The sequence below is a fragment of the Hippocampus zosterae genome, chromosome 6 (assembly GCF_025434085.1).
Source record: "Hippocampus zosterae strain Florida chromosome 6, ASM2543408v3, whole genome shotgun sequence".
NCBI lineage: Eukaryota > Metazoa > Chordata > Actinopteri > Syngnathiformes > Syngnathidae > Hippocampus > Hippocampus zosterae.
This window is the reverse complement of record NC_067456.1, coordinates 20792767-20817581: the sequence shown is the minus strand read 5'-3', so window position 1 is coordinate 20817581 and position 24815 is coordinate 20792767. Positions and strand designations below refer to the sequence as shown.

The window sequence follows — 24815 nt, the reverse complement described above, 5'->3', positions numbered from 1 at the left end:
TTTTCATCAGGGTGCTCTGGTTCCCCAGCACCTGACACAGACCTTGTTTGGCCGGGCGACGTCTGAGCCGGCATGTCATTCGTTTTATTGTCTCTCATCATTGTATGAGGTAGGCGTTAGCGTGAAGGATCTTGCCCAAGGACCCACACTGGATGGTGTTATGTGCTCATTTTTGCCCCATGCGGGATTCGAATCACCGTCCCCCCGTATGCCAAACCGCATATATATATTTTATATTTTTATATATATATATATATTCTCTCTCAACGCTTTTAGGCTGTTTTTATTCATTGAACGGTGGCCTTAGTCAGGGTGGAGGGATTTATGAACAGTTCCAAATTCCAGTCAATATTAGCACAAAACCTTTGGTCTTTTGCCAAAAAGCACACATTAAGATGAACAAAATAATGAGTTCATCCGAGGAAGATTTTGGAATGGCCCAGCTAGCGTTGACACCTGAACCTGATCGAGCATCTGTGGAATGGGCAGAAGGGGGCTGTGTACAGGACATTCATTGACAATCTCACAGGTTTGGAGCTTTTTTCTTTTTGGAAAAATATTGCCACATCAAGACGTGCCACACTGATAGACTCCAACCTATCCAAAAAGACTGACTGCTGGAATAAAAGATGAAGGTGCTGCAACAAAGACTAGTTTGAGTGTGTGCTTATTTATGCAACAGATGATTGTACCCTTTCTTTTCCCCCTCAACAGTTTCAATGTGTTTTTCAATCGAGATGTACATGTCATAAGTCCCATTCAGACCAGTCGCGTCAAATTGAGGTCCAGAAAGTTAAAGACAATGCCACAGTTTGGCTTTAGCCATAAGTGCCTAGAGTAGATTTAACAACAGGGAGACACGCCTGTATCTACCGATTGAGTCGAAGCACGTGTGGCAAACGTCAAACTGTGGTAAGGTATCTATTTTCTCACCTGGAATTTCTGGTCCCATTCAAGTTTTTTAATTATTTTGCATGGTGACCTTTCTCTCTCTCAATTTCTCTCTCTCTCTCTAACTCTCTCTCTCACACACACACAAAAACCTGCTTTGATCAAGGGTGCATATACATTTTTTTAATATCAGCTACAAATAAAAATGAATTGGAACCGAATTACATTTGGACTTGCCTGTATACCGTAAAAAAACTCAAAAACATTTTGCATCGTCAGTATTTTAAAAAATGCACTTGTAGTCACATGAGAAGCAATAAACTCGAAGTGTTACTCCCACTGCGAGTCCTCATCCGGTAGTGACATCACCATGTTCTTCCGCTGGTAAGACCGGGAACATGGCAGCGGACATGCAGGTATGTGTGGTTGGCTTTTTTGCAACACGGTAAAATATTTCACAATGAGTTCTATGTCATTCATCCATCACATTCGTGATAGTTCCAATAATATCATCACAATTTGGAGGAGTGTGTGAACTCTGAAAGAGACACGTGGCCAGAATTTATTTAGCCTTATAGCTAATAGCGAAGTGCTACGTAGCCTGAGAATGCCCTCTATAAACAGCTGCCTTGGGCAATTAATGCTGGCCAGGCAACGTTTTTTTAAGATTAAAAAACAAATACAATCTGGAGAGGAAGTTAATTATATCTTTTTGGAGCATTATCTACATAGCTGGACACCAGTGAGCTGATTTTGACTTGAATAGATCACACAAACCACTGTTGAATAGATGATAACGTTAAGCATGCCCTCGTTATTTGTTAGAGCTTGGCATCATTTGGCCCCCCAAACTCATCGATGCAAAAATAGGAGTTGTTTTTAATTTTAAAGTCCTTCTTTGGCGATTACCACTTGATTTTATAGCGAAGCCTTCAGAATTAACATCGATTGAATGATTAAATCATCGTGTGACTGTTTTTTCAAGTGTACACTACCAACATGTTATTTGATTTGGTATGCCTAATGTTATTTTTCTTCAAGGTTTCCGAGACTCTGAAGAAATTTGCTCTAAAAGTGACTACAGCCAGTGTGAAAGAGCGCAAGGAGATTTTTGGAGAGCTGAGACAATGTTTAAAGGGTAAAGGTAAGTCTGTGGGTGCTTTTTTATGTGTGTGTATGTAATTTTGGTTTAGATTTAGTTGTGTTAAAAAGAGATCCAGGCACCACTGATAGTTTGTGATTTGGGCTACTGTTTTATTTTAGAGTTACCAGAGCCTGCCATCAAAGGCCTTTGCAAGCTCTTCTGCCTCACTCCTCACAGATATAGGTACGTGTGTGTGTTAATATGTGGTTTTATCAAAGACTCGCACATTGAATTCTTATTTTTTACTGTTTTTCTTCTTTTCTGTATTTGTCAGGGATGCTGCATCCCGCAGAGAGATCCTCTCTGCCATTGCTCAGCTGGCTGAACGCCAGCCTGACATTCTGGTTATGAGCCTCCTCCACTGCCTTCTCAACAGTGGAGTTGTCAGTAAAAATGGAGAGCCAGGGTATGTATGTCATACAACTGGTTTTGATTGATTTTGACCGGTAGATGAGGCCTCATAAAGCTTTAGGTATTGATACGGTATTGATACAGTGTCAGAAGACTCGGCACTGTGTCATCACATGCTGGATTTTACGTCATTGGATTGTAGGCAACCAATATGCATATCTAACTCCTGTCCAAGTTGAATATGACTCTCGAAAACAAATGACAAAAGGTCTTTCAATCATGATCCATTATTGTTTATTACATAATACAGTGGTACCTCGATATACAAGTAACCCCTATCACACGGACTCGAAGGGAAGACTTTAGCTTCAAAAGATGCCTGATTCATTTGGCGGAACTGCAATCCATTGACAGATGTGCTTCCTTAAAAAGTTCTGTGCCTTAGTAACAAGTAGCCATTGAGCGATGCAGATGGTGTATCGGTCACCTGACTTTTTCTCCAAGCGAGAAAGTCTGATGTTAACAAGTTTTACCATGGCGTTTCAATGGCTGAATGAGGCATGGTTTATTTCTTCACACTCATACTTTGATTTTTAGGAAAAGTACAGGCTCTGCTGCCTTCATTGGCCTGTCTTGGACCTGCCTTTTAGTCCCAGCTGTCTTTTCTGCACCGGAGAAAAGACAAGGACCAACCTGGAATAAAATGGTAAATACCTAAAGTTTTATACTTGTCATTTATATACAGTTTAATTGTTTGTCATTTATCGCGGGGGATATATTTTAGATCCACTCACGATCTAAATCGATTTGTGATTTTAAAAGGTTTACCCTTCCAACACACTTGAAACACATTTAAGTACTTATTAAAACATATTTCGACGTAATACAAACACACTTTTCAAATTTTTCCTTTGTGAAAGATAAACCACAATATCGCAGCAGTTGACTGAAATGTATTTCTGTGAATGGATTTTCATTGTCACATTAACGGGCAAATGTAACATTGTCTCTTGAGTTGACGTGGTGGTTGCTGTCACTCAGGTTCACGTTCAGAGCCTGCTTGTGGCCGAGGTAGTGGGTGGAGCCAAATCTACTGCTCAGAAATCAAGCCTGAAGAATCTCACTCATCTTTGTGAGGGAGTGAGTAGAAGACTCATAGACGAGAGTCAGACATCATCATTTCCACTGACGTCTACACACTGGGTTTCGCAGAGATCTGACATTTTGGCTTCTTTCCCAGAATCCGGGTTTGGTTGATCAGTACATCAGCGCCCTGTTGAGTCTGGACCCAAGCCCTACAACGCTAGCTATGCTGGGTGTTTGTTTGGACTTCTGCGCATCTCATAAGGACAAAGCAACAATTGACAAGCATAAGGTAAGTTGTTTGCATCAAATCATGGACTCTAGAATCAGTGCTCTGTTATACTTACCGCTAAATAAATCGACACTCACAACCTTGCAGGGGGCCATGTTAGACTTGTACATAAAGTCGGTCTTGATGAGTAAGACAAAAACCCATCAACACATTCTGGACAAAAGTGGCTCCTTGTTGCGCCACGTCTCTCACTCTGAGTTCAAGGAGCTACTTCTCCCCAGCATTCAGAAGACGATGCTGCGAAGTCCAGAGAATGCTATGCAGGGTGAGCTGCTTTTTGGATTGTCATGGCTATGACTAATACCAACTCTCTTATTCCTCAATTCCTAATGGAGTGTCTCTTAATTAATCTCTCACCAGCAATTTCGTGCCTGCTGTCTGCACTGACTATTGATCTCAGTCAGTATGCCATGGATATTGGAAAGGCTATAGCAAGTAAGGCTTTTAAGGGTGTCTCTTAAAAAAATATATATTTTTGAACATTTACATTTTACCTAGATGTATTTTAAACGTGTGAAAAAAACATGGTCACCAGTAACGTCTGTCTCACTCCATTTTTTGTTTTTGTTTTTTTGTTTTGAAGGCCAACTGAAAGCCAACAATGCCAAGCTAATGGATGAAGCAATCCAGGCACTGCAGAATTTGGCCCGACAGTGCAGTGACACCAACGCTGTACAGGACATTGTCACTCACCTATTCAAGATTCTTGGAGGTGAAGTAGATATTAGCTATCTCAACGATTTTCTTTGTAGTTTTATATTTGACATACAGGTAGTTATAATACGATAATAAAGTTAACATTTTGCAACGTACATGATTACAGGATCTGAAGGAAAGCTAACAGTTGTCACCCAAAAAATGAGTGTTTTGTCAGGTATGAGACATCTTCTGTTGTGAATCCTCATCACGTAAAGAAGGGAGAATGAACCTGTGGGTTATAAATGTTTCTGATTTTTAGGGATTGGCAGCTGCAGCCACCATGCAGTGTCAGGAGGCTCAAGTCAAACTTTGAGCTCTGCAGTGACAGTGATGTTCATCCCTTATTTGCAGCAAGAAGGTATCCTTGATTTTTTGATTTTTTTTCTTTTCCCTCCTCCATCCCTCTTTGTCACTCTGGTTAAGTGAGGTCAAAGTCCTTGGAACTCATGCTGTAAATATTTGCTTCATCATCATCAGGAAATTGCCATGCCAGTGGTGTGTGTGTACACTTTCACATTGTGGACAGCGATGCAAATGGCTTACATTATAATTTGCCACAATATGATTTAATTGAATCATTCAGTGGTTTCAAATGTTTATTTTGATGTTCAGTGGAATTTGGAGTTTGAACGTTTGGTTTTCATGAACAGTTTCCATGGGCCGTTGGTTTACAGCAGTGCCGAGCGACAGGCTATGAACTAGTTTGAGCAGCAGTTTAGAATTCATTGCCTCGTGGCATAAAAATGCACTCTCAATTACTATAAAAAAATTGGCAGAGAAGCTTTTTCATGCAAATACTTAGTGTGATTGTGCCTTTACGCCTGTCTTAGTGCAGGTTAGTTTGTGATGAAATACAGTGCATTTCATTAAAAAAAAGTGGATCTGTCACTGCCATAGGAACATAACTCCATTAAATACAGAGGACCTCCTTCATTAAGTTATTTATTGATATACAGTCTTAGTTTGGTTTTCGAGCATAATCCGTTCCAGAAGGCTGTTTGAAAACCGATTTGTTCGAAAACCGAAACCACACTCTTTAAAAAAAATCTTTATTGAACACGTCTGTTCACCAAGGAACGCTAAACGAGGAGGCGCCACGTCCTCCTCTACCCAAGGAAGGGTCACTTCCTCGTGTAAGGAAGGTGAGAGGAGTCAAGTGACGCATTCAAGTGCGTTCAGTTTGTTCGAGAACCAAAATTCGGTCGTCATCCAAGGCATAAAAACTCAAAATTTTTGGTCGGGAACAGAGACGTTTGAAAACCGAGGTTTGACTATATTTAAAACCGTTTGCACTTCAATCACAAGGATTTCTAATTGCCCCGCGGGGATAAATAAAGTTTTCTGAATCTGAAGGATAAGCAAATGTACATTTTAATAGAGTGCTACCTTTGGGACTGTGCCATTGAAGAGACACACACACACACACATATACAACAGCTAAGTACAATTTAAGAAATGCTTGAGACATAGCCATGCCCCCATTTAAATGAACTTTTTGCTACCTGCTCAATTTAGTTCACGAGGGCACCTTGGTGCACGGGGTGTCAGTGCTCTCCCAATGGAGCAGTCGCCTTACTGTGCAGATTCCCAGCGCTCTGCTAGATTGGTTCCAAAAGGCATTCATGCTCAAAACATCCACCTCTCTGGTTCGCCATGCCTACATCCAGGCCATGCTCGGGGCCTTCAAAGGTCAGTTCACACAAGGCAAAAACCCCTTTACACTGTATAGATTCTAATGTCACACTTGATTTGACCCCTTTTTAGGTGACACTCTGGCCCAGGCGTTACAGCTTATTCCCTTGCTGCTCCAAACAGTGGAAAAAGCTGCAGCACAAAACTCCCAGCATGCGCTTCTTTCTGAAGGAGTGGCGGCTTCGGTTCTTCTGAGTCGACTTTCCCTGCTTGAATCAGTGACAGGTGATGTTCACATTTTTAGTAATCACATACCTTATTCAGGAGAACTGGTTTAAAACTGTTGGCTGTAGGACTGACAGTTGCTGACACACTTTCTACAGAAGCAAAATTCTCAGGCTTTTGGAACTTAATCTTGGATGACAAGAAGCCACTTTTCACTACCGAGAAGTTCATCTGCCAGTCCAGTAATGAAAGTGAGGCTGTTGTTATAATCTCTGATGTCTTATCCTCATAAATAAATTCAACGTGTAAAGCATTGTTTCTCTCTGTTGGTCTGTCTTTAGCTCAGCTGACTGTGCTGCTGCTCTGCGAAAGACTTTTCTTGGATCATGCCCACAGGCTTAATACCAGCAAAGCTCGGTGAGTTTTTGCTCTAAAGCTTAATGAATGAGTGTCTCCTTGACTTTTATTTCCGCATGTGCTGAAGCAGCAGTAGTTATCAACTTTGAGATTCTGGGTCTAATTTTTTTTCCCTATTCTTACAAGTTTTTGTAGTCGCAGTTTGTTTCAGTTAAGAATAATAGACACAGAGTATTGATTTTTTTCATAAGAACAGTAAATATAGTATTTGTATGGAGAAACATGAATATAAAACAATTAAATGAAAAGCAATAACTCGTATGTTTGTACTGACATAAATAATGGACCCCTCTCCATCTTATTCCTACGCACCATTAGCCTTTGCGTGAATTGGGTGCTCGATTTCCTGTATAGCGAAATTAGAAAATATCATTTTGTTTCCGTGGAAACTGTACGAATCCACTTTCTATGACAATTTCAAAGTTTACCAATCTGGGAATGCCAATTGTTGCAGCTTAGAAGAGAAAGCATTTCAATCCCGCTTCCTGCTGATGTAACGATGTAAGACGTAAAAAAGAGGCCAGCGACAACATACAATCACATGTTTAACTACTTTCTGAATTATTTCGCTTCAAAAGCTTAGAGGCCTATCACTAGCTACTTAGTTATAAAATTGCTTGTGTTCTGGTAAAAGAAGTTCGGCGCAGACTTATTTAGCTTCAAGTAGACATAGAAGCCTGGTGTTTGGCTCCTACTTCCCACTGTATGGTAACGGCATGACCAGGACTCTTAATGTAAACAAGCTTAACGTCGCTCAATGTCATAAAACTGCAGTCAGTTTTCTGCAAGCATCTCTACTTCATCAACTTCAACTGCTGCAGATATTAAGACCAGTTGCTTTCATAGTTTGGATTTGATGAGCATCACATCTCCCTCTCCATTGGCACTGACCCATGCTAAATGATAAAACCACTTTACTGTCCATGAAGTCCAAAATATTTTGGCGATCCTTCAAATATTTTCAAAGGTTGATTAATACTAAAGTATGGTGTCTCCCACACACATAAATATAATACCTAATGTTCCTCTGGCACTTGGCACCCGATCTTATCGGGTAGCTTGTCGCAATGCAAGCATCAAGCACATTAGCAGAAAGTGCATGTTGTGGCGCCGTGCTCTCTCTATAAAATGAAAAGGACCACGGGTACAACATTGAGGTGGCAATTTGGAATGACTCGGCTCATTCACTGCCATTGACAGCATTAAATGTCAAAAAGATCCATTTTAACTGGGCTGGCAGCGAATCAGAGCTAACTAATTGAAACTAAACCATGATCAGTGGCTGCATCTTTCTTTTCCATCAATTCTCAAAGAAAGGAGTAACATTGCATCTTTATTGCATCCAACCAATCTTGCAGGATGTATCACGGTGCCACCGTGGCGGTCCTGTTGTCCCAGAGCTGGCGTGTGAGGAAGCGAGCAAAACAGACAGTCAGAAAGCTGCTCTCTTCCTTGGGTGGCTCCAATCTTGCCCGGGGCCTTCTCGGCGAACTTCGAACTGTCATCAACAAACACAAAGTGCGGACCACACATTTTCTAAACAACATTGCTTTAAAAAAATCTTGCTTTTCTTTCTTAAAAGCATAGAAAAAGTCTGACATGCTTGTTTTATCAGGTTATGCCTCAGGATGTCTTGGTGTTAGAGTCTGGAGAGCTGACCGAGCTTGGTCGAACCTACATTCGCCCGCGTGTCCTGTTGGACGCACTGCATGCCATTTGCGCCTTGGCCAGTCAATGGGGAGACCCTAATGAATCAGAGAACTTGGCTATGGAGATCATCATTGTTGCTCATCATCCATCCCTAGGTACAAGAAGGGCCTGTTACATATTACACAACTGTCCATTTGGTAACTTTCTTGCCTTTTATACCTTTCATGTGTTTTACATCTTGTCTATTCTTTATGTATCTTTCTAAGTGGAAGCTCGCAGTGATCTGTGGCCATTCCTGCTCTCTTCCATGAACATAAAAGCAGAAGAATTCATCGAAAATAATCTGGAGGCTATTCTACCACATTTGTTGGAAGTCAACACTGATAACCAGGTTAATCCCTACTGTTCCTAGTGTTCCTAATTTTGTTTATACAGAAAAATGAATGACATCAAAAAAAATATTGTTTAAAGGGCCATAAATACATAAGATAAGAAAACCTTTATTCGTCTCACAATGGAGAAATTCCCAATAACATATAACAAGTAACATCAATTAAACAAAATTATATGTCCTGAGGGAAATTGTGATTCATTTTTCTTCAGGCAGTGAAAAATGCTGTTGGTGCCCTCTGCAGCCTTTCTCCAGACAAGCTGTTGCCTCGCGTAATCAGTCACATAACAAAGGAACTTTCCCAACCTGCTCTAGTTCATGTCACCAGAGAGGAGTACGCTATCATGCTGACTCCCGAGGGGGAACTTTATGACAACTCCATCATTGAAAAGTAAAAGATACATTGAGTCTGTCATGTCATTGGCCGATTGTATCTTCAATGATGTCCATCTTTCCATCACTCTTTTCCCAGTGCACAAAAAGAGAACACCAAGAAAGGCAATATCAAGAAAGAGAACAAAGTCTACTCCTACAAGGAACAGATTTTTGGACTTGAGTTACAGGAGGTAGTTTAAAGTCATTTTTCTATGCTGTTTTAAATGTCATTCCTGGATGTAAATTTAAATGTGATTTCACAGGAGATTAAGAAGAAAAGGGGCATCAAGGATGACGTACAGCTCACCAGCAAACAGAAGGAAATGATTGAATTGCAACGTGATAAAGAGCAAACTATACGTAAAAGACTTCATGTGGTAAGGAAGCAAACCATTTTTTTTTAAAAAAGCCCAATATCTGACTTTTGTTCTTTTCACCTTGTAGACTGTTGACTTGGTTCTCATTTTCCCGCAGCTCAATATAGAGTTCCAAAGTGTAGTAGGCCTCCTCGTGGCTGTTCTTAAAGAGAGACCAGCTCAGATTACCCGAGAGCTACCCTCAGTCCTCCAGGTTCTGTTGCCCCTGTTGCGCTCCCCGCTGACTGCTCCACGTGTCCAGCAGATCTTTTTGGACATTGGAGTGTGCCTCATACCCGAGCACCTCCATCATCTCGGTACACTACTTGCGTGATAGTAATTTCCATAGACGGCACCGTTTAATTTGACACCACAATACTGTGATTTGTGCTTTTTTTCAAGGTGTTCTTGTGGGACATGTTACTTTACGATTGCTAAAGCCTGAGTGTAAAATGGATGTGGCCTGGGAGCAGGAGGACCTGGACAAAGCAGTTACCCGTACTGTGCAGCTGCTACATCACCACACTGTCCCTCAGAAAGCTGGCAAGACGAGTGGTAAGGAGAGGCATGATCATTGTCTGTCAAATTCTGTTTTAGAATATGTGCTTATCATGCAAATACATTTACAAAAGGCCTGTGGGATGTTAAACAGAGTCACAATGAGCTGCTGTACACAGTCCACATGCTTTATAATGCACACAGCAAAATGCAGAATAATCATCTGAGACGGGCACCTCATCTATGGGGCACTGTAATAGGTGACCCGGCGGACTACCATCCTTATATATATACATATATATATTTCCATCCATCCATCCATTTTCTGATCCACTTAACCTCACAAGGGTCGCGGGGCGCGCTGGAGCCTATCCCAGCCGTCTTCGGGCAGTAGGCGGGGGACACCCTGAACTGGTTGCCAGCCAATCGCAGGGCAGGTACATATACACAACAATCTGTGCTCACACTAGAGACATTTTAGAGTGCTCCATTCATCTGCCATGCATGTCTTTGGAATGTGGGAGGAAACCGGAGTAGCCGTAGAAAACCCACACAGGCACGGGAAGAACATGCAAACTCCACACAGGAAGGCCTGAGATGGAATCGAACCCTGCAGAAACCTAGTTGTAACAATGGCTATGATTTTGGTAGTTCCTACCCGTCTTATTTGTACTGTATTTTTTTCCTCTTCCAGGTGTGACCCCACTGCCTGCCCCTGCTTTTTGCTTTTGCTTCCCTTTCCTGAATGCTACACTCAGGAAGTCTTCGGGCAGTACAGAGGAGACTGAGAGCTTAATGACTAGATCTTTGCAAATCATCCATGAGCATTGTCAGCTTCGGGCTCAGACAGATGAGGCGACCTTTATAGACGAGGTAGAATTTCTTTTCATACTGACATTCAAAACAGGATCCATTTTGGTTCTTCTTGCATACCGTTTTGGCAAGACTGCTTCTAAATTTCTTTTTGATCTTCTCAGAATGGCCCTGAACTGCTTCCACGTGTTGACATGCTGATGATGCTGACCAGAGTTATTTCCACTGCGACACCAAGACTTCAGGTGAACTTTGCCAAGTCAAGCATTGTCTTCATGCCTTAATTTGTTAAATTGTTAAATCCAGCTTCTTTCACCTTAGACAGCTGGCCAAAATAAAACCTCTCCTCTCTCATGAACACTTTGAGACAGTAATTCATGCCTTTGTAACATCCCGGCTCGATTATTGCAATGCCCTTTACTTTGGAGTCAGCCAGTCCTCCATTAAGCGCCTTCAGCTGGTCCACAATGCTGCTGCTCGCCTCTTGACTGGGACTCGTAAGAGGGAGCACATAACTTCTACTCGGGCATCTCTTCACTGGTTCCCCATTCATTTTAGAGTTATTTTCAAGATCCTCTTATTTGTTTTCAAATCTCTAAATAATATCGCGCCACCTTACCTCTCTGAGCTCATCCGGCCCGACACACCTGCCCGGCGCCTCAGGTTTGCGGACCAGACATTATTAGAAGTACCAAAAACTAAACTGAGTCTCAGAGGGGATCGAGCCTTTTCTGTTGCTGGTCCCTCTCTGGAATGACTTCCCACTGAACATTCGGCAAGCCTCCTCGCTGCCCATCTTCAAAACCCTCCTCAAAACTCACCTGTATTCTTTGGCATTTGACTCAGCATGACTTGGATTTGTTCTTGATTTTACTGTTTGTTGCTTTCTACCGTCTTTGTTACCGATTTGTTTTACTCTTTATTGTATATGTTAAATTGCTCCATGTACAGCACTTTGCTGTTTGAATTTGCTCTATAAATACAGTTGACTTGACTTAATTAATTATGTGCACTAAGAGAGAGACAGTTTAGAGTTTGAGGGAAGCCAAAACAAGCCATATTCTAGATCTGTCTTCGACTTGGGACAAAAAGCTTCAGAAAATGGCAAATGAAAAACCCACCTGTCATATGCATGGGAACTTTGTTGTTGTCAAGAGTCATAGTTGTGTGTGTGTGTGTGTAAAACTTTGCCTTCATTAGTCAAATTCTGTACATGTGTTGACATTCAATATTTTGTGCGAAATATGACTAGCGGTATTTTTTCTGCATTGGTGTAATTGTGGACTGTGCAGCTTGACATGCCGTTCCAACTCTTTATTAGGTGTTGGCGTCTCAGTGTCTAACAGCACTTTGTGGCAGTGCCGGGGGAGGTGAGGGCTGCACAGTAGCAGAGCAGTCAGAGATAGATGTCCTGCTCAACGCCCTCCTTTCACCTAGCTTCTCTGTCCGTGATGCTGCTCTTCGAGTGAGTTTCAAATAACCCAATTACTTTTTTTTTTAAAGCTCTTTGCTGTTCTCCTTCACTTTGAGCTTAGTCGCTCAATTATTCACAAAAAGCCCAACAGAATTGAACAAATGATACCTTGAATGAACACAAATTTATATAGTTTTTTTGTTTTTTTTCCCCCGGTATACAGGGATTGTCAGAAATGGAGTTTGCTCTGTCAACAGACAGCACAGAGCAGAGTGGACTGAGTTTGCTGCGCAGGCTCTGGATCGCTAGGTTTGATGTTGAAGAAGAAGGACGAGCATTTGCTGAAAAGTATATGCGATGAATTTTTATGTGTATTATATTTCTGTTTGTTTTTGGAATGCTGACATTAAATACTTTTTTCCCATTGGATGTTACAAGTACTGACCACTGAAAGCAGTCTAAAGGAGTACTACCGTGTCTTTAAGTGGCAGTGAAAACAAGTTCAGCATTGTTTAAGATGGGCAATTTTGAGAAACCAAAGTGTAACAAAATGTTTTGGTCCTCTTAGACTCTGGCAGTCTCTTGATCTGGAGTTGGTCCCAGAGCTCTGCTCCCTACTAATTGGTGACATCACTCATCATGAAGAGGCCGTTCGCTCTGCTGCAGCTGAAGCACTGTCAAGTGCCGTTTCTCACTATAGAGACCAATCTGCGCCAGTCCTTGGACAGCTAACTGAGCTCTACCACCAAAAACTTTATGTGAGCGCCCCCACAATACCAATTATCTCGAACATTATTGTGGCAGCTGTTTGCTTCTGAACCAAACCAAACAAACCTTTATTTTTCTTCATTAAAGAGACCGCCACCTGTGCTAGACACCTTGGGCAGAGTGATCTCGGAATCTCCACCGGATCAATGGGAAGCAAGGTAAGAGAGAAGAAAACCCAACGTCATATGGCTTCCGATGCGTAGAAATGGAACTGTCCAACTTGCACTCATTCATTTTGCACTGAGATTGTTTGTCACTCATGGCTCTAGGTGTGGAATTGCTCTCACGCTGAACAAGTTGTCCCAGTACTTAGACGAATCTCAGGTGACTCCCCTCTTCCTGTTCTTTGTTCCTGATGCTCTGAATGACCGTCACACTGACGTACGGCGCTGCATGTTGGAGGCAGCGCTGTCAGCCCTCAACACGCATGGAAAGGTGCGGCCCGCTCCTTTTTTCACCATTCCTTGTAGTTAGTTTTCAGTGCATATAATATCGTACAGTCATTTGTGTTTCTTCAAAGTTAACGAGTCTCTAAATGTGATGATGTGTGTTACAGGACAACGTTAGCTCCCTGCTTCCTGTGTTTGAAGAGTTTCTGAAAAATGCGCCTCAGGACGCCAGTTATGACGCTGTCCGTCAGAGTGTGGTTATTCTTATGGGCTCCTTGGCCAAACATCTAGACAAAAATGACCCGAAGGTCAAACCCATTGTGGCCAAGCTTATCACAGCTCTTTCTACACCAGCACAGCAAGTAAGAAACATTGGCTCTTTTTTCAGCTTTGATGCCGAAATTATTTTTGCTTAAATTTAGTGTCATCCAAAACACGAAGTGATGGTGAGCAGTTTAACAGTGCACACATAAACAGTGAGATGCATTGTGGTCATCAACAATGTGCATTTCTTGTTCCTTCTTGAAACAAGGAATGAACTGTGGACAAGCATGCCTCTCAGATGTTTTTGTTGCCTGAATTGTTCACCAATTTTCAGCCATCCACTTTGGCCTTTGCAGTCTCCACCATGGGGTGGATTAGTGAATCGGATGCATGATATACCCGCATATTTATTGTCTCTTGTGTTAATTTACACTCTTCATGGTCTTCACAACAGAAGGACTCCGTTATGACTAAATTTACTCTTTGATCAGAGTGCTCCCTGAAAGTCCCTGCTCGCTTCCAGGGCAACACACTGAGACTTTACAGTACAAGCTACTAGAAGAAAATAATCATCCATCGCTTTTGAATCTAATTAAAGAGCCATATTGTGCTCCAATATATAATGTCTTTGCTGTCCTTCCCCGTGTAGGTTCAAGAGTCAGTGGCCAGCTGTTTGCCTCCTTTAGTGCCTGCCATCAAAGAAGATGCTGCAGGGATAGTGAGGAATCTGCTGCAGCTTCTGCTGGAGAGTGACAAGTATGCTGAGAGGAAGGGAGCTGCCTATGGGCTTGCTGGCCTGGTCAAAGGACTTGGTATCCTGGCTCTCAAACAGCAGGACATCATGGCAACGTTGACTGATGCCATTCAGGACAAGAAAAACTTCAGACGAAGGGAAGGTGAGGACTGTACTTGAATACACCTTGTAGTGCGACCTGGACACATCGTCAGTGATGTTCCCGGGGTCGTAGGGTGTTTCGGGTCTTACATCAGACACCATCAACCTTGCCGCTTGACAAGCTGCTGAGCCTCAAACACACTAAAACTCCCAATAACATGAAGAGCACAAGTTCAAGAAATGGTCCACAGCTTTTGTTATTGCGGCTTTGTCAAGGTTTTTTACCCGGACAAAGTTAAACAAATGACTCGACACACGGGGAAGATTGTCTTTCTTCGGCGGAAGTAGATCTCTGAGCGCGAACGACGGTTTAGTTGCTCCATGATCACACTCAGAGTCCCTTGTCCTCCAGTCGGACTTTTATTGTGAACATAGGCAAAATACAAGAAAAACACTGCCCGCAGGTTTCCATACCGCGCCCCCGGTCCGGCCCCTCGGTAGTGATCTGATCTACCCGAAGACACAAGTCACAGACTTTGCTGATGACAAATGTCCACCTGGGCGCGACGGCTATTCCCAAACCGTCGTTTGGTATTCAACAACTCTTTGTTCCCAATTCATTTATTCCCACATTGTGATCGAGTCACGCCTTTTTCCCTTTTTCCATCTGTTCGTCACCCCCCCTGCTTTGACGTGATTACTCAAGAAAAGGCCCTCCGCCCAAACGGCCGACACCTCAGCGCTGAGTATGTCCAGACATGCCCAAATTAACGGAAACTTTAAACATGATACCATTTTCCTCATAGATTTGTCTATCAGGCTTGTTTTGAAAGTTATTTTTCTGATGTTTTTTTATTTAAAAAAAATTAGTCTTCAGCATTTGTGGCTGCCACAGAAGCACTTCACTTATTCAGGCTGCCAGAGCACATTGGCATATCTACCGGTAGTTTTCTGTTCTGTCCTATTTTCGTTCTTTTTGTTTATCGTAGTTTCTTGTTATTGATGATACTAGTGTGGCCTGTACTACCGGAGACAAATTCCTTGTGTGTTCTACATTCTTGGCCAATAAAGATGATTCTCTAGTGTTAAGAAACACGTCTCTAAATGATGAATCGGCTATCAGAATATGTCAATTAATTTGTTGATCACTTAGTAGTCTTATTAATGGATTCATTGTTGCATTTTTAGAATATTGATGGTTCATCTCTTTCAGGGGCACTTTTTGCTTTCGAGATGCTGTGCAACATGTTGGGCAAACTGTTTGAGCCTTATGTTGTTCATGTGCTGCCACACCTCCTGCTATGCTTTGGAGACGGAAATCAGTATGTAAGAGAGGTGAGCAAGAGAATCAATTCCTAGTGTTTCTTTTTTTAAACTTCTAATTCTCAAATCAGTTTCACAACGTGCTCAAATGGATGGTTTATGTGAATTTGTTTGTAATGTTCCCTCATCCCTGCACCAGGCTGCTGATGACTGTGCTAAGGCAGTGATGAGGAACTTGAGTGCACACGGTGTAAAACTAGTTCTGCCTTCTCTGCTTGTGGCCCTGGAAGAGGAGTCGTGGCGGACTAAAGCAGGTCTGCATGGACAACACACAAAAACAAGCCATGAGTCTTGTGAAAGCATGGGCATTTTCATCCATCCAATATTCAAAATATGCTTTTACAGGCTCTGTGGAGTTACTTGGCGCCATGGCTTTCTGTGCACCTAAGCAGTTATCTTCCTGTCTGCCAAATATTGTTCCCAAACTGACCGAAGTGTTGACTGACTCCCATGTGAAGGTGCAAAAAGCTGGTCAGCAGGCTCTCAGACAAATTGGCTCAGTCATCCGTAACCCCGAAATTCTAGGTGAGAAGTGTTTATTTTTTTCATCAATGTATTTATTTTGGGTTATGTGTCCATGTTGAAATACAGCGGTCACTCGCTATATTGCAGTTCACCTTTCGCAGACTCGCTATATCACAGATCCCCCCCCCCCCTCCCAAGTAGTTGTTTTTTTTTACAGCAAACAACCCGCATTGTGTCCTAATTGACTTTCTTTATATTATACTGCATAATGACATGATGTTTTTTACAGCATTTGAATCCGCACTATATTCTGGGTCCTGAATCCCTTTTTCTTTGCTAGATTTAACCTTGTGGCCCACAACAAAACAGGAGTGTTAAAGCAGATGTTTAACTTTGTCCATCCATCCATCATCCATCCATCCATCCATCCATCATCTACCGCTTATCCGGGGCCGGGTCGCGGGGGCAACAGCTTTAGCAGGGAAGCCCAGACTTCCCTCTCCCTAGCTACTTCTTCCAGCTCTCCCCGGGGGATTCCGAGGCGTTCCCAAGCCAGCTGGGTGACGTAGTCTCTCCAGCGTGTCCTGGGTCTTCCTCGGGGTCTCCTCCCGGTGGGACATGCCCGGAACACCTCACCAGGGAGGCGCTCAGGAGGCATCCGAATCAGATGCCCAAGCCACCTCATCTGGCTCCTCTCGATGTGGAGGAGAAGCGGCTCGACTCTGAGCCCCTCCCGGATGACCGAGCTCCTCACCTTATCTCTAAGGGAGAGCCCGGACACCCTGCGCAGAAAACTCATTTCGGCCGCTTGTATCCGGGATCTCGTTCTTTCGGTCACGACCCATAGCTCGTGGCCATAGATGAGGGTTGGGACGTAGATCGACCGGTAAATTGAGAGCTTCGCCCTTTGGCTCAGCTCCTTCTTCACCACGACAGACCGATACAACGTCCGCATCACAGCAGACGCTGCACCGATCCGCCTGTCGATCTCTCGCTCCCTCCTGCCCTCACTCGTGAACAAGACCCCAAGATACTTAAACTCCTCCACTTGGGGTAATATCTCCTCCCCGACCCGGAGGGGGCAATCCACCCTTTTCCGACTGAGGACCATGGTTTCAGATTTGGAGGTGCTGATTTTCATCCCAACCGCTTCACACTCGGCTGCGAAACGCTCCAGTGAGAGTTGTAGAGCCCCGTTTGAATGAGCCAACAGCACCACATCATCTGCAAAAAGCAGGGATGTAATACTGAGGCCCCCAAAACAGACTCCCTCAATGCTTCGGCTGCGCCTAGAAATTCTGTCCATAAAGGTTATGAACAGAATCGGCGACAAAGGGCAGCCTTGGCGGAGTCCCACCCCCACTGGAAACGGTTCCGACTTACTGCCGGCAATGCGAACCAAACTCTGACATCGGTGGTATAGTGACCGAACAGCCCGTATCAGGGGGTTCGGTACGCCATACCCACGAAGCACCCCCCACAGAACTCCCCGAGGGACACGGTCAAACGCCTTCTCCAAGTCCACAAAACACATGTAGACTGGTTGGGCGAATTCCCACATACCCTCAAGGACCCTGCTAAGGGTGTAGAGCTGGTCCACTGTTCCACGGCCGGGACGAAAACCACACTGCTCCTCCTCAATCTGAGGCTCGACTTCCTGACGGACCCTCCTCTCCAGCACCCCTGAATAGGCCTTACCAGGGAGGCTGAGGAGTGTGATCCCTCTGTAGTTGGAACACACCCTCCGGTCCCCCTTTTTAAAAAGAGGGACTACCACCCCGGTCTGCCAATCCAGAGGCACTCTCCCTGTTGACCACGCGATGTTGTAGAGGCGTGTCAACCAGGACAGCCCCACAACATCCAGAGCCTTGAGGAACTCCGGGCGGATCTCATCCACCCCTGGGGCCTTGCCACCGAGGAGCTTTTTAACCACATCGGTGACTTCAACCACAGAGATAGGAGAGCCCACCTCAGAGTCCCCAGGCTCTGCTTCCTCCAAGGAAGGCATGTTGGTGGAGTTGAGGAGGTCTTCGAAGTACTCTGCCCACCGGTTCACAACGTCCCGAGTCGAAGTCAGCAGCGCCCCATCCCCACTGTACACAGTGTTAGTGGTGCACTGCTTCCCCCTCCTGAGACGTCGGATGGTGGACCAGAATTTCCTCGAAGCCGTCCGGAAGTCGGCTTCCATGGCCTCACCGAACTCTTCCCACGCTCGGGTTTTTGCCTCGGCGACCACCGAAGCCGCGGTCCGCTTGGCCAGTCGATACCCGTCAGCTGCCTCTGGGGTCCCACAGGCCATAAAGGCTCGATAGGACTCCTTCTTCAGCTTGACGGCATCCCTTACTGCTGGTGTCCACCAGCGAGTACGAGGATTGCCGCCACGACAGGCACCAACCACCTTACGGCCACAACTCAGATTGGCCGCCTCAACAATAGAGGCACGGAACATGGTCCACTCGGACTCAATGTCCCCCGTCTCCCCCGGAACATGGGAAAAGCCCTGTCGGAGGTGGGAGTTGAAACTCCTTCTGACAGGGGATTCCGCCAGACGCTCCCAACAAACCCTCACTATACGTTTGGGTCTGCCAGGACGGACCGGCATCTTCCCCCACCATCGGAGCCTACTCACCACCAGGTGGTGATCAGTTGACAGCTCCGCCCCTCTCTTCACCCGAGTGTCCAGAACATGCGGCCGCAAATCCGATGATACAACTACAAAGTCGATCATCGAACTGCGGCCTAGGGTGTCCTGGTGCCAAGTGCACATATGGACACCCTTATGTTTGAACAAGGTGTTCGTTATGGACAATCCGTGGCGAGCACAGAAGTCCAATAACAAAACACCACTCGGGTTTTGATCGGGGGGGGCCGTTCCTCCCAATCACGCCCCTCCAGGTATCACTGTCATTGCCCACGTGAGCATTGAAGTCCCCCAGCAGAACAATGGAGTCCCCAGCAGGAGTACTCTCCAGCACACCCTCCAAGGACTCCAAAAAGGGTGGGTATGCTGAGCTGCTGTTTGGTGCATATGCACAAACAACAGTCAGGACCCGTCCACCCACCCGAAGGCGGAGGGAGGCACCCCATGGGTGTAGGCCCGGCCACCAGGCGCCTGCCAACGAGCCCCACCTCCAGGCCTGGCTCCAGAAGGGGGCCCCGGTGACCCGCGTCCGGGCAAGGGAAACCTAGATCCATTTATTTTTGTCGTCATTGGGGTCTTTTGAGCCGTGCTTTGTCTGGCCCCTCACCTAGAACCTGTTTGCCATGGGTGACCCTGCCAGGGGCATAAAGCCCCAGACAACTTAGCTTCCAGGATCATTGGGACACACAAACCCCTCCACCACGGTAAGGTGACGACTCACGGAGGGGTGTTTAACTTTGTTTCATAGTAAAATAATATTAACAATAATAAATAATCATATGTACAACAATCAACATAATAATAATAAGAACAACACTGTATCCTATTTTCCTTGCAAATGTTTGAACTTTGAGCATGTCTAAATGAGAGGAATGTGAAAAATGTTTTTGGTGAAGTTTACAGACTTTAAATATAGTATAATTGTAAAAAAAAAAACGTTCCTACGTTGTGGATTTCACCTCCTGTGAGTTATTTTGGAAATGTAACTCCGCAATAAACGAGAGACCACTGTACACAAACACATTTTCAGCAGCTAGTTCTGCAATCGTCAAAAGTAGCTCTGATTTTGACTGCTCAACATTTTAGTTTTTTGTAGATTCAAATTAAGACAGTTTATGTCTAAAATGACTTGATTGAAAGTTGATTCATTGGTTTAGTCGTGCAGTTTTCTATATTTATATAAATAACAGAAGACACCAGTTTTACGTTGCCAATTCGGTTCCAACTCGGAGCCTTCTGTGTAGAGTTTACATGTTCCTACCAACGATGACAGAAACTTTATCCGGGATGCTCGGTTTCAATCAAAAATGTCTTGTGTGTTAATTTCCAGTAAGTTCCCTTTTATGAGCTCCATTTTTCTTTATTCAGGGGACTTTTAAGCAAGCTGTATTATTGTTATTTTATTTTAAATGTTTTGTAAAGCGCTTTTGTGGAAGCACGATGTCAATAAAGATGTCTTAAATTGTATTGTAACCAAAGTCCATTGCTTTTACAAGATCAGCATGCGGTCACAAGGTGCAACATGGTGGCTTACTTGTCCGGAGAAATGGCTTAACAGCTGGCAACATATTTCACAAGACTTGTGCAGATGAGAAATCCTTATATTCTTTAAAACTGGAGTGTGACCTTTTGTCTTGAAGTCTCGCATCCCTTTAGGTTGATAGGTAGAACTCTCTGCAGGACTCCCAAGAGTGTTCAAATTGAGTACTGTGTATGGATCATCTTTGATTGTATGTCATAAGACCCCATTCATAGTGACTGTCATGATCTTTTTCTCAGCTATAACGCCCGTTCTGCTGGATGCTCTGACTGATCCATCTCGAAGGACCCAGACATGTCTTCAAACCCTTCTGGACACCAAGTTTGTACATTTCATTGACGCCCCTTCCCTCGCTCTGATCATGCCCATCGTCCAGAGAGCCTTCCAGGATCGTTCCACTGACACTCGCAAGATGGCCGCACAGATTATTGGAAATATGTACTCCCTTACCGACCAGAAGGTACTGCTCTCCGCAATACAACAAGGCTGTATCACAATTTGTTTAGCTTGTCAAGCACTTTCTTGAGCCAATGAACCACTGTGGTATGTTTATGTTGTGTGCTAGGATCTGTCACCATACTTACCTAGTGTTATCCCTGGACTGAAGACTTCCTTGTTGGACCCAGTGCCTGAGGTGGGAATAGTGATTGATTGACAAATAAAGCGGCAATAGTGTGTGTCCGTGTGTCTGAAGCTGATAACGTAGATGCTATTCTCTAGGTGCGTACAGTGTCAGCCAAAGCCCTGGGCGCCATGGTGAAGGGAATGGGTGAATCCTGCTTTGATGATCTTCTGCCATGGCTCATGGAGACGCTGGCCTCTGAGCAGAGCTCAGTAGATCGTTCCGGGGCAGCCCAAGGTGACTAACATTGCTGATCATTTCATTTGTTTGAAGTAAAATAATTCAAATTGCTGACGGAATTCAATTTCTGGTATATTCAGGACTGGCTGAGGTGATGGCCGGCCTTGGAGTTGAGAAGCTGGACAAACTAATGCCAGATGTGGTACAGACTGCGAGTAAGGTGGATATAGCATCCCATGTGAGAGATGGCTACATCATGATGTTCATCTACCTGCCTCTCACATTTGGAGACAAATTCACTCCCTATGTCGGGCCCATCATCCCCTGTATTCTAAAGGTAATTGCTTCTCTGCTTGGAATGATCGGAGTGATTCAATCATTGCACAATGATTTTAGTGTTGTTATTTGAATAGATGATCTTTACATTTGCGGTCTGAATCACCAGGCCCTGGCTGATGAAAATGAATATGTGAGAGACACTGCGCTACGAGCTGGACAGCGCATCATCAGTATGTATGCAGAGACTGCAATTGCACTCTTGCTTCCTGAACTAGAGCAGGGGCTGTTTGATGACCTCTGGAGAATCAGGTCGGCAAGACTTAGTCTCAGTAAAGTGTGAAGATTAGATGGCCGTAGTTTGAATCTCCATTTAATTGTGTGGCCATGTTTGTGTTCCCGAATAGGTTCAGTTCTGTCCAGTTGCTTGGAGATCTGCTGTTCCATATCTCTGGGGTGACAGGAAAGATGACCACAGAGACTGCATCAGAAGATGACAACTTTGGAACTGCTGCATCAAATAAAGTAAGACATTGTTTTCTGAACCAGATAATTATTTCTGGTAATAGAGTAATTTTAAGATGGAATCAGAGTAGCGTGTTTTGTAAAAGGGGAAACATTTGAAGTGTTTGCCTGTGGTTAACTTTAATTGTCTCACTTCTAGGCTATCATTTCAGCTCTTGGGGCTGAGCGGCGTAACCGTGTGCTTTCCGGCCTCTACATGGGCCGTTCGGACACCCAGCTGGTAGTCCGCCAGGCATCTCTACACGTGTGGAAGATAGTGGTAACCAACACACCACGAACCCTTCGAGAAATCCTCCCGACCCTCTTCACCCTCCTGCTCGGCTTCTTGGCCTCCACTTGGCCTGACAAGAGAACAGTATGTACCTGATGATTATTCTCTTTTTTTCTTGTTGGCGTTTTTTTTTTTTAACCTTTTTTCCGTTTGCAAAAGTTAACTACACCATGCTTTTTTTTTTTAAATTATTATTATTTTTTTAACTCAATGCATGTATCTGCATGATTTTAGATCGCTGCTCGAACTCTGGGTGATCTGGTGAGAAAGCTGGGTGAGAAGATTCTTCCAGAGATTATTCCCATCCTGGAACAGGGTCTACGTTCTGACAAGAGTGATGAAAGGCAGGGCGTCTGCATTGGCCTCAGTGAGATCATCAAGTCCACCAGCAAAGACGCGGTCAGTCATTAAATGCATTTTCCTCATTATGGGTCAAGCAGATCATCACCATTAAATAAGACTGACATTGTTATTATTTCATAGGTGCTGGTCTTCTCAGAGTCTCTGGTCCCCACTGTAAGGAAGGCTCTCTGTGACCCACTGGAAGAAGTTAGAGAGGCTGCAGCCAAAACATTTGAGCAGCTCCATGTAACCATTGGTCACCAGGCGCTGGATGACATCCTGCCTACTCTGCTGAAACAGCTTGTAAGTCACTAAAATGGAAACATTCTAACCAGATTTATCGTACACTTGCTATGGGCTATTCACTTTTTTTTTTTTGGTGCTAAATCTTTTTCCAGGATGATGAGGAGACAGCAGAATTTGCTCTGGATGGGTTGAAGCAAGTCATGGCAGTTAAGAGCCGATCAGTGCTGCCCTATTTGGTGCCAAAGGTAGCAGTTTATGATTATAACTACCGGAAGAGCAAGAATGTGACTGACTAAACCAAATCCTGTTCCCTCAGCTGACTGCGCCTCCTGTGAACACTCGTGTTTTGGCCTTCCTGTCAGCTGTGGCCGGTGATGCCCTGACCCGCCACCTAGGCGTCATTCTCCCCGCCCTCCTCTCCTCACTTAAAGGAAAACTAGGAACAGAGGATGAATCTCAGGTAACACTTAACAAGCTATGTTGATGCTATTGTTTTTTGGTTGTTGTTTTGTTTTTACATTGTTGTAACAGGGATTTTTTTTTTGCATCAGGAATTATGCAGTTGTCAAACAGTGGTCCTCTCTGTGGACGATGAAGTGGGTCAACGCATCATCATCGATGATCTGTTGGAGGCGACTCGAAACTCAGATGCTGGCCTCCGACAGGCCGCTGTTACTATGCTCAATGCCTATTTTGCCCGCACACGCCTAGACTATAGTGCCCATACACGTAACCTGCTGTCAGGCCTCATGCACCTTCTGAATGACACCAACCAAGAGGTTCTGTCTCAGAGTTGGGACACAATCAACTCCATCACTAAGGTGTGTTCATGTGAATTAATGTTTCCAATATATTCCGCCGCTGGAGCCATTTATCGGCTAACTGTTTGCTTTTCTTTTTTTTTTTTTTTTGTTTGGGTTTTTTCTCCCCCCCTCAAAGAAACTGGATGCAAGCAGCCAGCTGGCTCTAATTGATGACCTTCATCGAGACATTAGATCAGCAGCCGCTGATGTAAAAGGTCAACACCTGCCTGGTTTCTGTCTGCCCAAAAAGGTAAGACCGTTTTCTGTCGCACACTCAATAGTCAAGTAAAATACGTCAGTGATGTTGAGAATGTATAGGCTCTCCCCCAGTTTAATTTTCTATTGCTATCGTGGAGAGTAGTGTTTCCCAACCTTTTTTGAGCCAAGGCAGGTAGAATAGTATATGGATTGAAAAATTGGCATATATTTAGTAAACATTGTACCCCCATGGACTTCAGAGAACATGCAGTTTACATTTTTACGAACACACTACAAAAATGCATTAAAATTGAGGAAAATGGAACCAACTCTTACCCTTACACATCATCTTTGTGCTTTTACAGGGTGTTACTTGCATCCTGCCTGTCCTGAGAGAAGGCGTCCTTACTGGTAGCCCTGAGCAGAAAGAAGAAGCAGCCAAAGCATTAGGAGGGGTTATTAAATTGACATCCCCTGAGGCTTTGCGCCCCTCTGTGGTCAACATCACTGGGCCCCTTATTCGCATCTTGGGTGACCGTTTTGCCTCGACAGTGAAGACAGCTCTATTGGAGACGCTTACCCTTCTGCTAGCAAAGGTCTGTTAAAAGGTTCTCCTCTTGGAATCACCGATTCATCGAGATGAGATGCGGAGCTTGACTCTCGTGTTTGGTGTTCCATCTTCCAGGTGGGTATCGCGTTGAAGCCCTTCCTGCCACAGCTGCAGACCACCTTCCTAAAGGCCCTGCAAGATTCAAGCCGTGCCGTGCGGTTGAGGGCTGCTGAAGCCCTGGGCCAACTGGTTTCTATCCACAGCAAGGTTGACCCGCTCTTCACAGAGCAACTCTCTGCCATTCGCAATGCAGAGGACTCTGGAGTCAGGTGTGTGCAATTATTGG

The 24815-nt window shown here is 44.3% G+C and overlaps 1 protein-coding gene across 1 annotated transcript in view; it reads left to right on the top strand.

Annotated features, from left to right (window-relative positions):
- The first annotated feature begins 1230 nt into the window (after nucleotides 1-1230).
- gcn1 (GCN1 activator of EIF2AK4) overlaps nucleotides 1231-24815 on the top strand; it is a 31737-nt gene continuing 8152 nt past the window's right edge. Inside the window, exons 1-51 of the mRNA XM_052068127.1 lie at nucleotides 1231-1307; nucleotides 1933-2035; nucleotides 2155-2218; nucleotides 2310-2441; nucleotides 2984-3092; nucleotides 3428-3526; nucleotides 3627-3761; nucleotides 3849-4026; nucleotides 4122-4196; nucleotides 4345-4473; nucleotides 4585-4635; nucleotides 4720-4818; nucleotides 5976-6149; nucleotides 6225-6377; nucleotides 6476-6568; nucleotides 6659-6734; nucleotides 8093-8252; nucleotides 8350-8539; nucleotides 8651-8775; nucleotides 8988-9166; nucleotides 9248-9341; nucleotides 9414-9527; nucleotides 9625-9823; nucleotides 9909-10061; nucleotides 10699-10877; nucleotides 10982-11062; nucleotides 12139-12282; nucleotides 12455-12579; nucleotides 12800-12989; nucleotides 13087-13157; nucleotides 13269-13434; nucleotides 13556-13750; nucleotides 14302-14548; nucleotides 15701-15822; nucleotides 15950-16064; nucleotides 16156-16335; nucleotides 20696-20916; nucleotides 21022-21090; nucleotides 21177-21315; nucleotides 21399-21595; nucleotides 21704-21846; nucleotides 21942-22059; nucleotides 22199-22414; nucleotides 22565-22729; nucleotides 22814-22975; nucleotides 23071-23163; nucleotides 23235-23378; nucleotides 23470-23739; nucleotides 23858-23971; nucleotides 24285-24515; nucleotides 24605-24798. Coding sequence (XP_051924087.1) covers nucleotides 1290-1307; nucleotides 1933-2035; nucleotides 2155-2218; nucleotides 2310-2441; nucleotides 2984-3092; nucleotides 3428-3526; nucleotides 3627-3761; nucleotides 3849-4026; nucleotides 4122-4196; nucleotides 4345-4473; nucleotides 4585-4635; nucleotides 4720-4818; nucleotides 5976-6149; nucleotides 6225-6377; nucleotides 6476-6568; nucleotides 6659-6734; nucleotides 8093-8252; nucleotides 8350-8539; nucleotides 8651-8775; nucleotides 8988-9166; nucleotides 9248-9341; nucleotides 9414-9527; nucleotides 9625-9823; nucleotides 9909-10061; nucleotides 10699-10877; nucleotides 10982-11062; nucleotides 12139-12282; nucleotides 12455-12579; nucleotides 12800-12989; nucleotides 13087-13157; nucleotides 13269-13434; nucleotides 13556-13750; nucleotides 14302-14548; nucleotides 15701-15822; nucleotides 15950-16064; nucleotides 16156-16335; nucleotides 20696-20916; nucleotides 21022-21090; nucleotides 21177-21315; nucleotides 21399-21595; nucleotides 21704-21846; nucleotides 21942-22059; nucleotides 22199-22414; nucleotides 22565-22729; nucleotides 22814-22975; nucleotides 23071-23163; nucleotides 23235-23378; nucleotides 23470-23739; nucleotides 23858-23971; nucleotides 24285-24515; nucleotides 24605-24798 — 7193 coding nt within the window. The 5' untranslated portion in view covers nucleotides 1231-1289. The remainder of the gene's footprint in view (nucleotides 1308-1932; nucleotides 2036-2154; nucleotides 2219-2309; nucleotides 2442-2983; nucleotides 3093-3427; nucleotides 3527-3626; nucleotides 3762-3848; nucleotides 4027-4121; nucleotides 4197-4344; nucleotides 4474-4584; nucleotides 4636-4719; nucleotides 4819-5975; nucleotides 6150-6224; nucleotides 6378-6475; nucleotides 6569-6658; nucleotides 6735-8092; nucleotides 8253-8349; nucleotides 8540-8650; nucleotides 8776-8987; nucleotides 9167-9247; nucleotides 9342-9413; nucleotides 9528-9624; nucleotides 9824-9908; nucleotides 10062-10698; nucleotides 10878-10981; nucleotides 11063-12138; nucleotides 12283-12454; nucleotides 12580-12799; nucleotides 12990-13086; nucleotides 13158-13268; nucleotides 13435-13555; nucleotides 13751-14301; nucleotides 14549-15700; nucleotides 15823-15949; nucleotides 16065-16155; nucleotides 16336-20695; nucleotides 20917-21021; nucleotides 21091-21176; nucleotides 21316-21398; nucleotides 21596-21703; nucleotides 21847-21941; nucleotides 22060-22198; nucleotides 22415-22564; nucleotides 22730-22813; nucleotides 22976-23070; nucleotides 23164-23234; nucleotides 23379-23469; nucleotides 23740-23857; nucleotides 23972-24284; nucleotides 24516-24604; nucleotides 24799-24815) is intronic.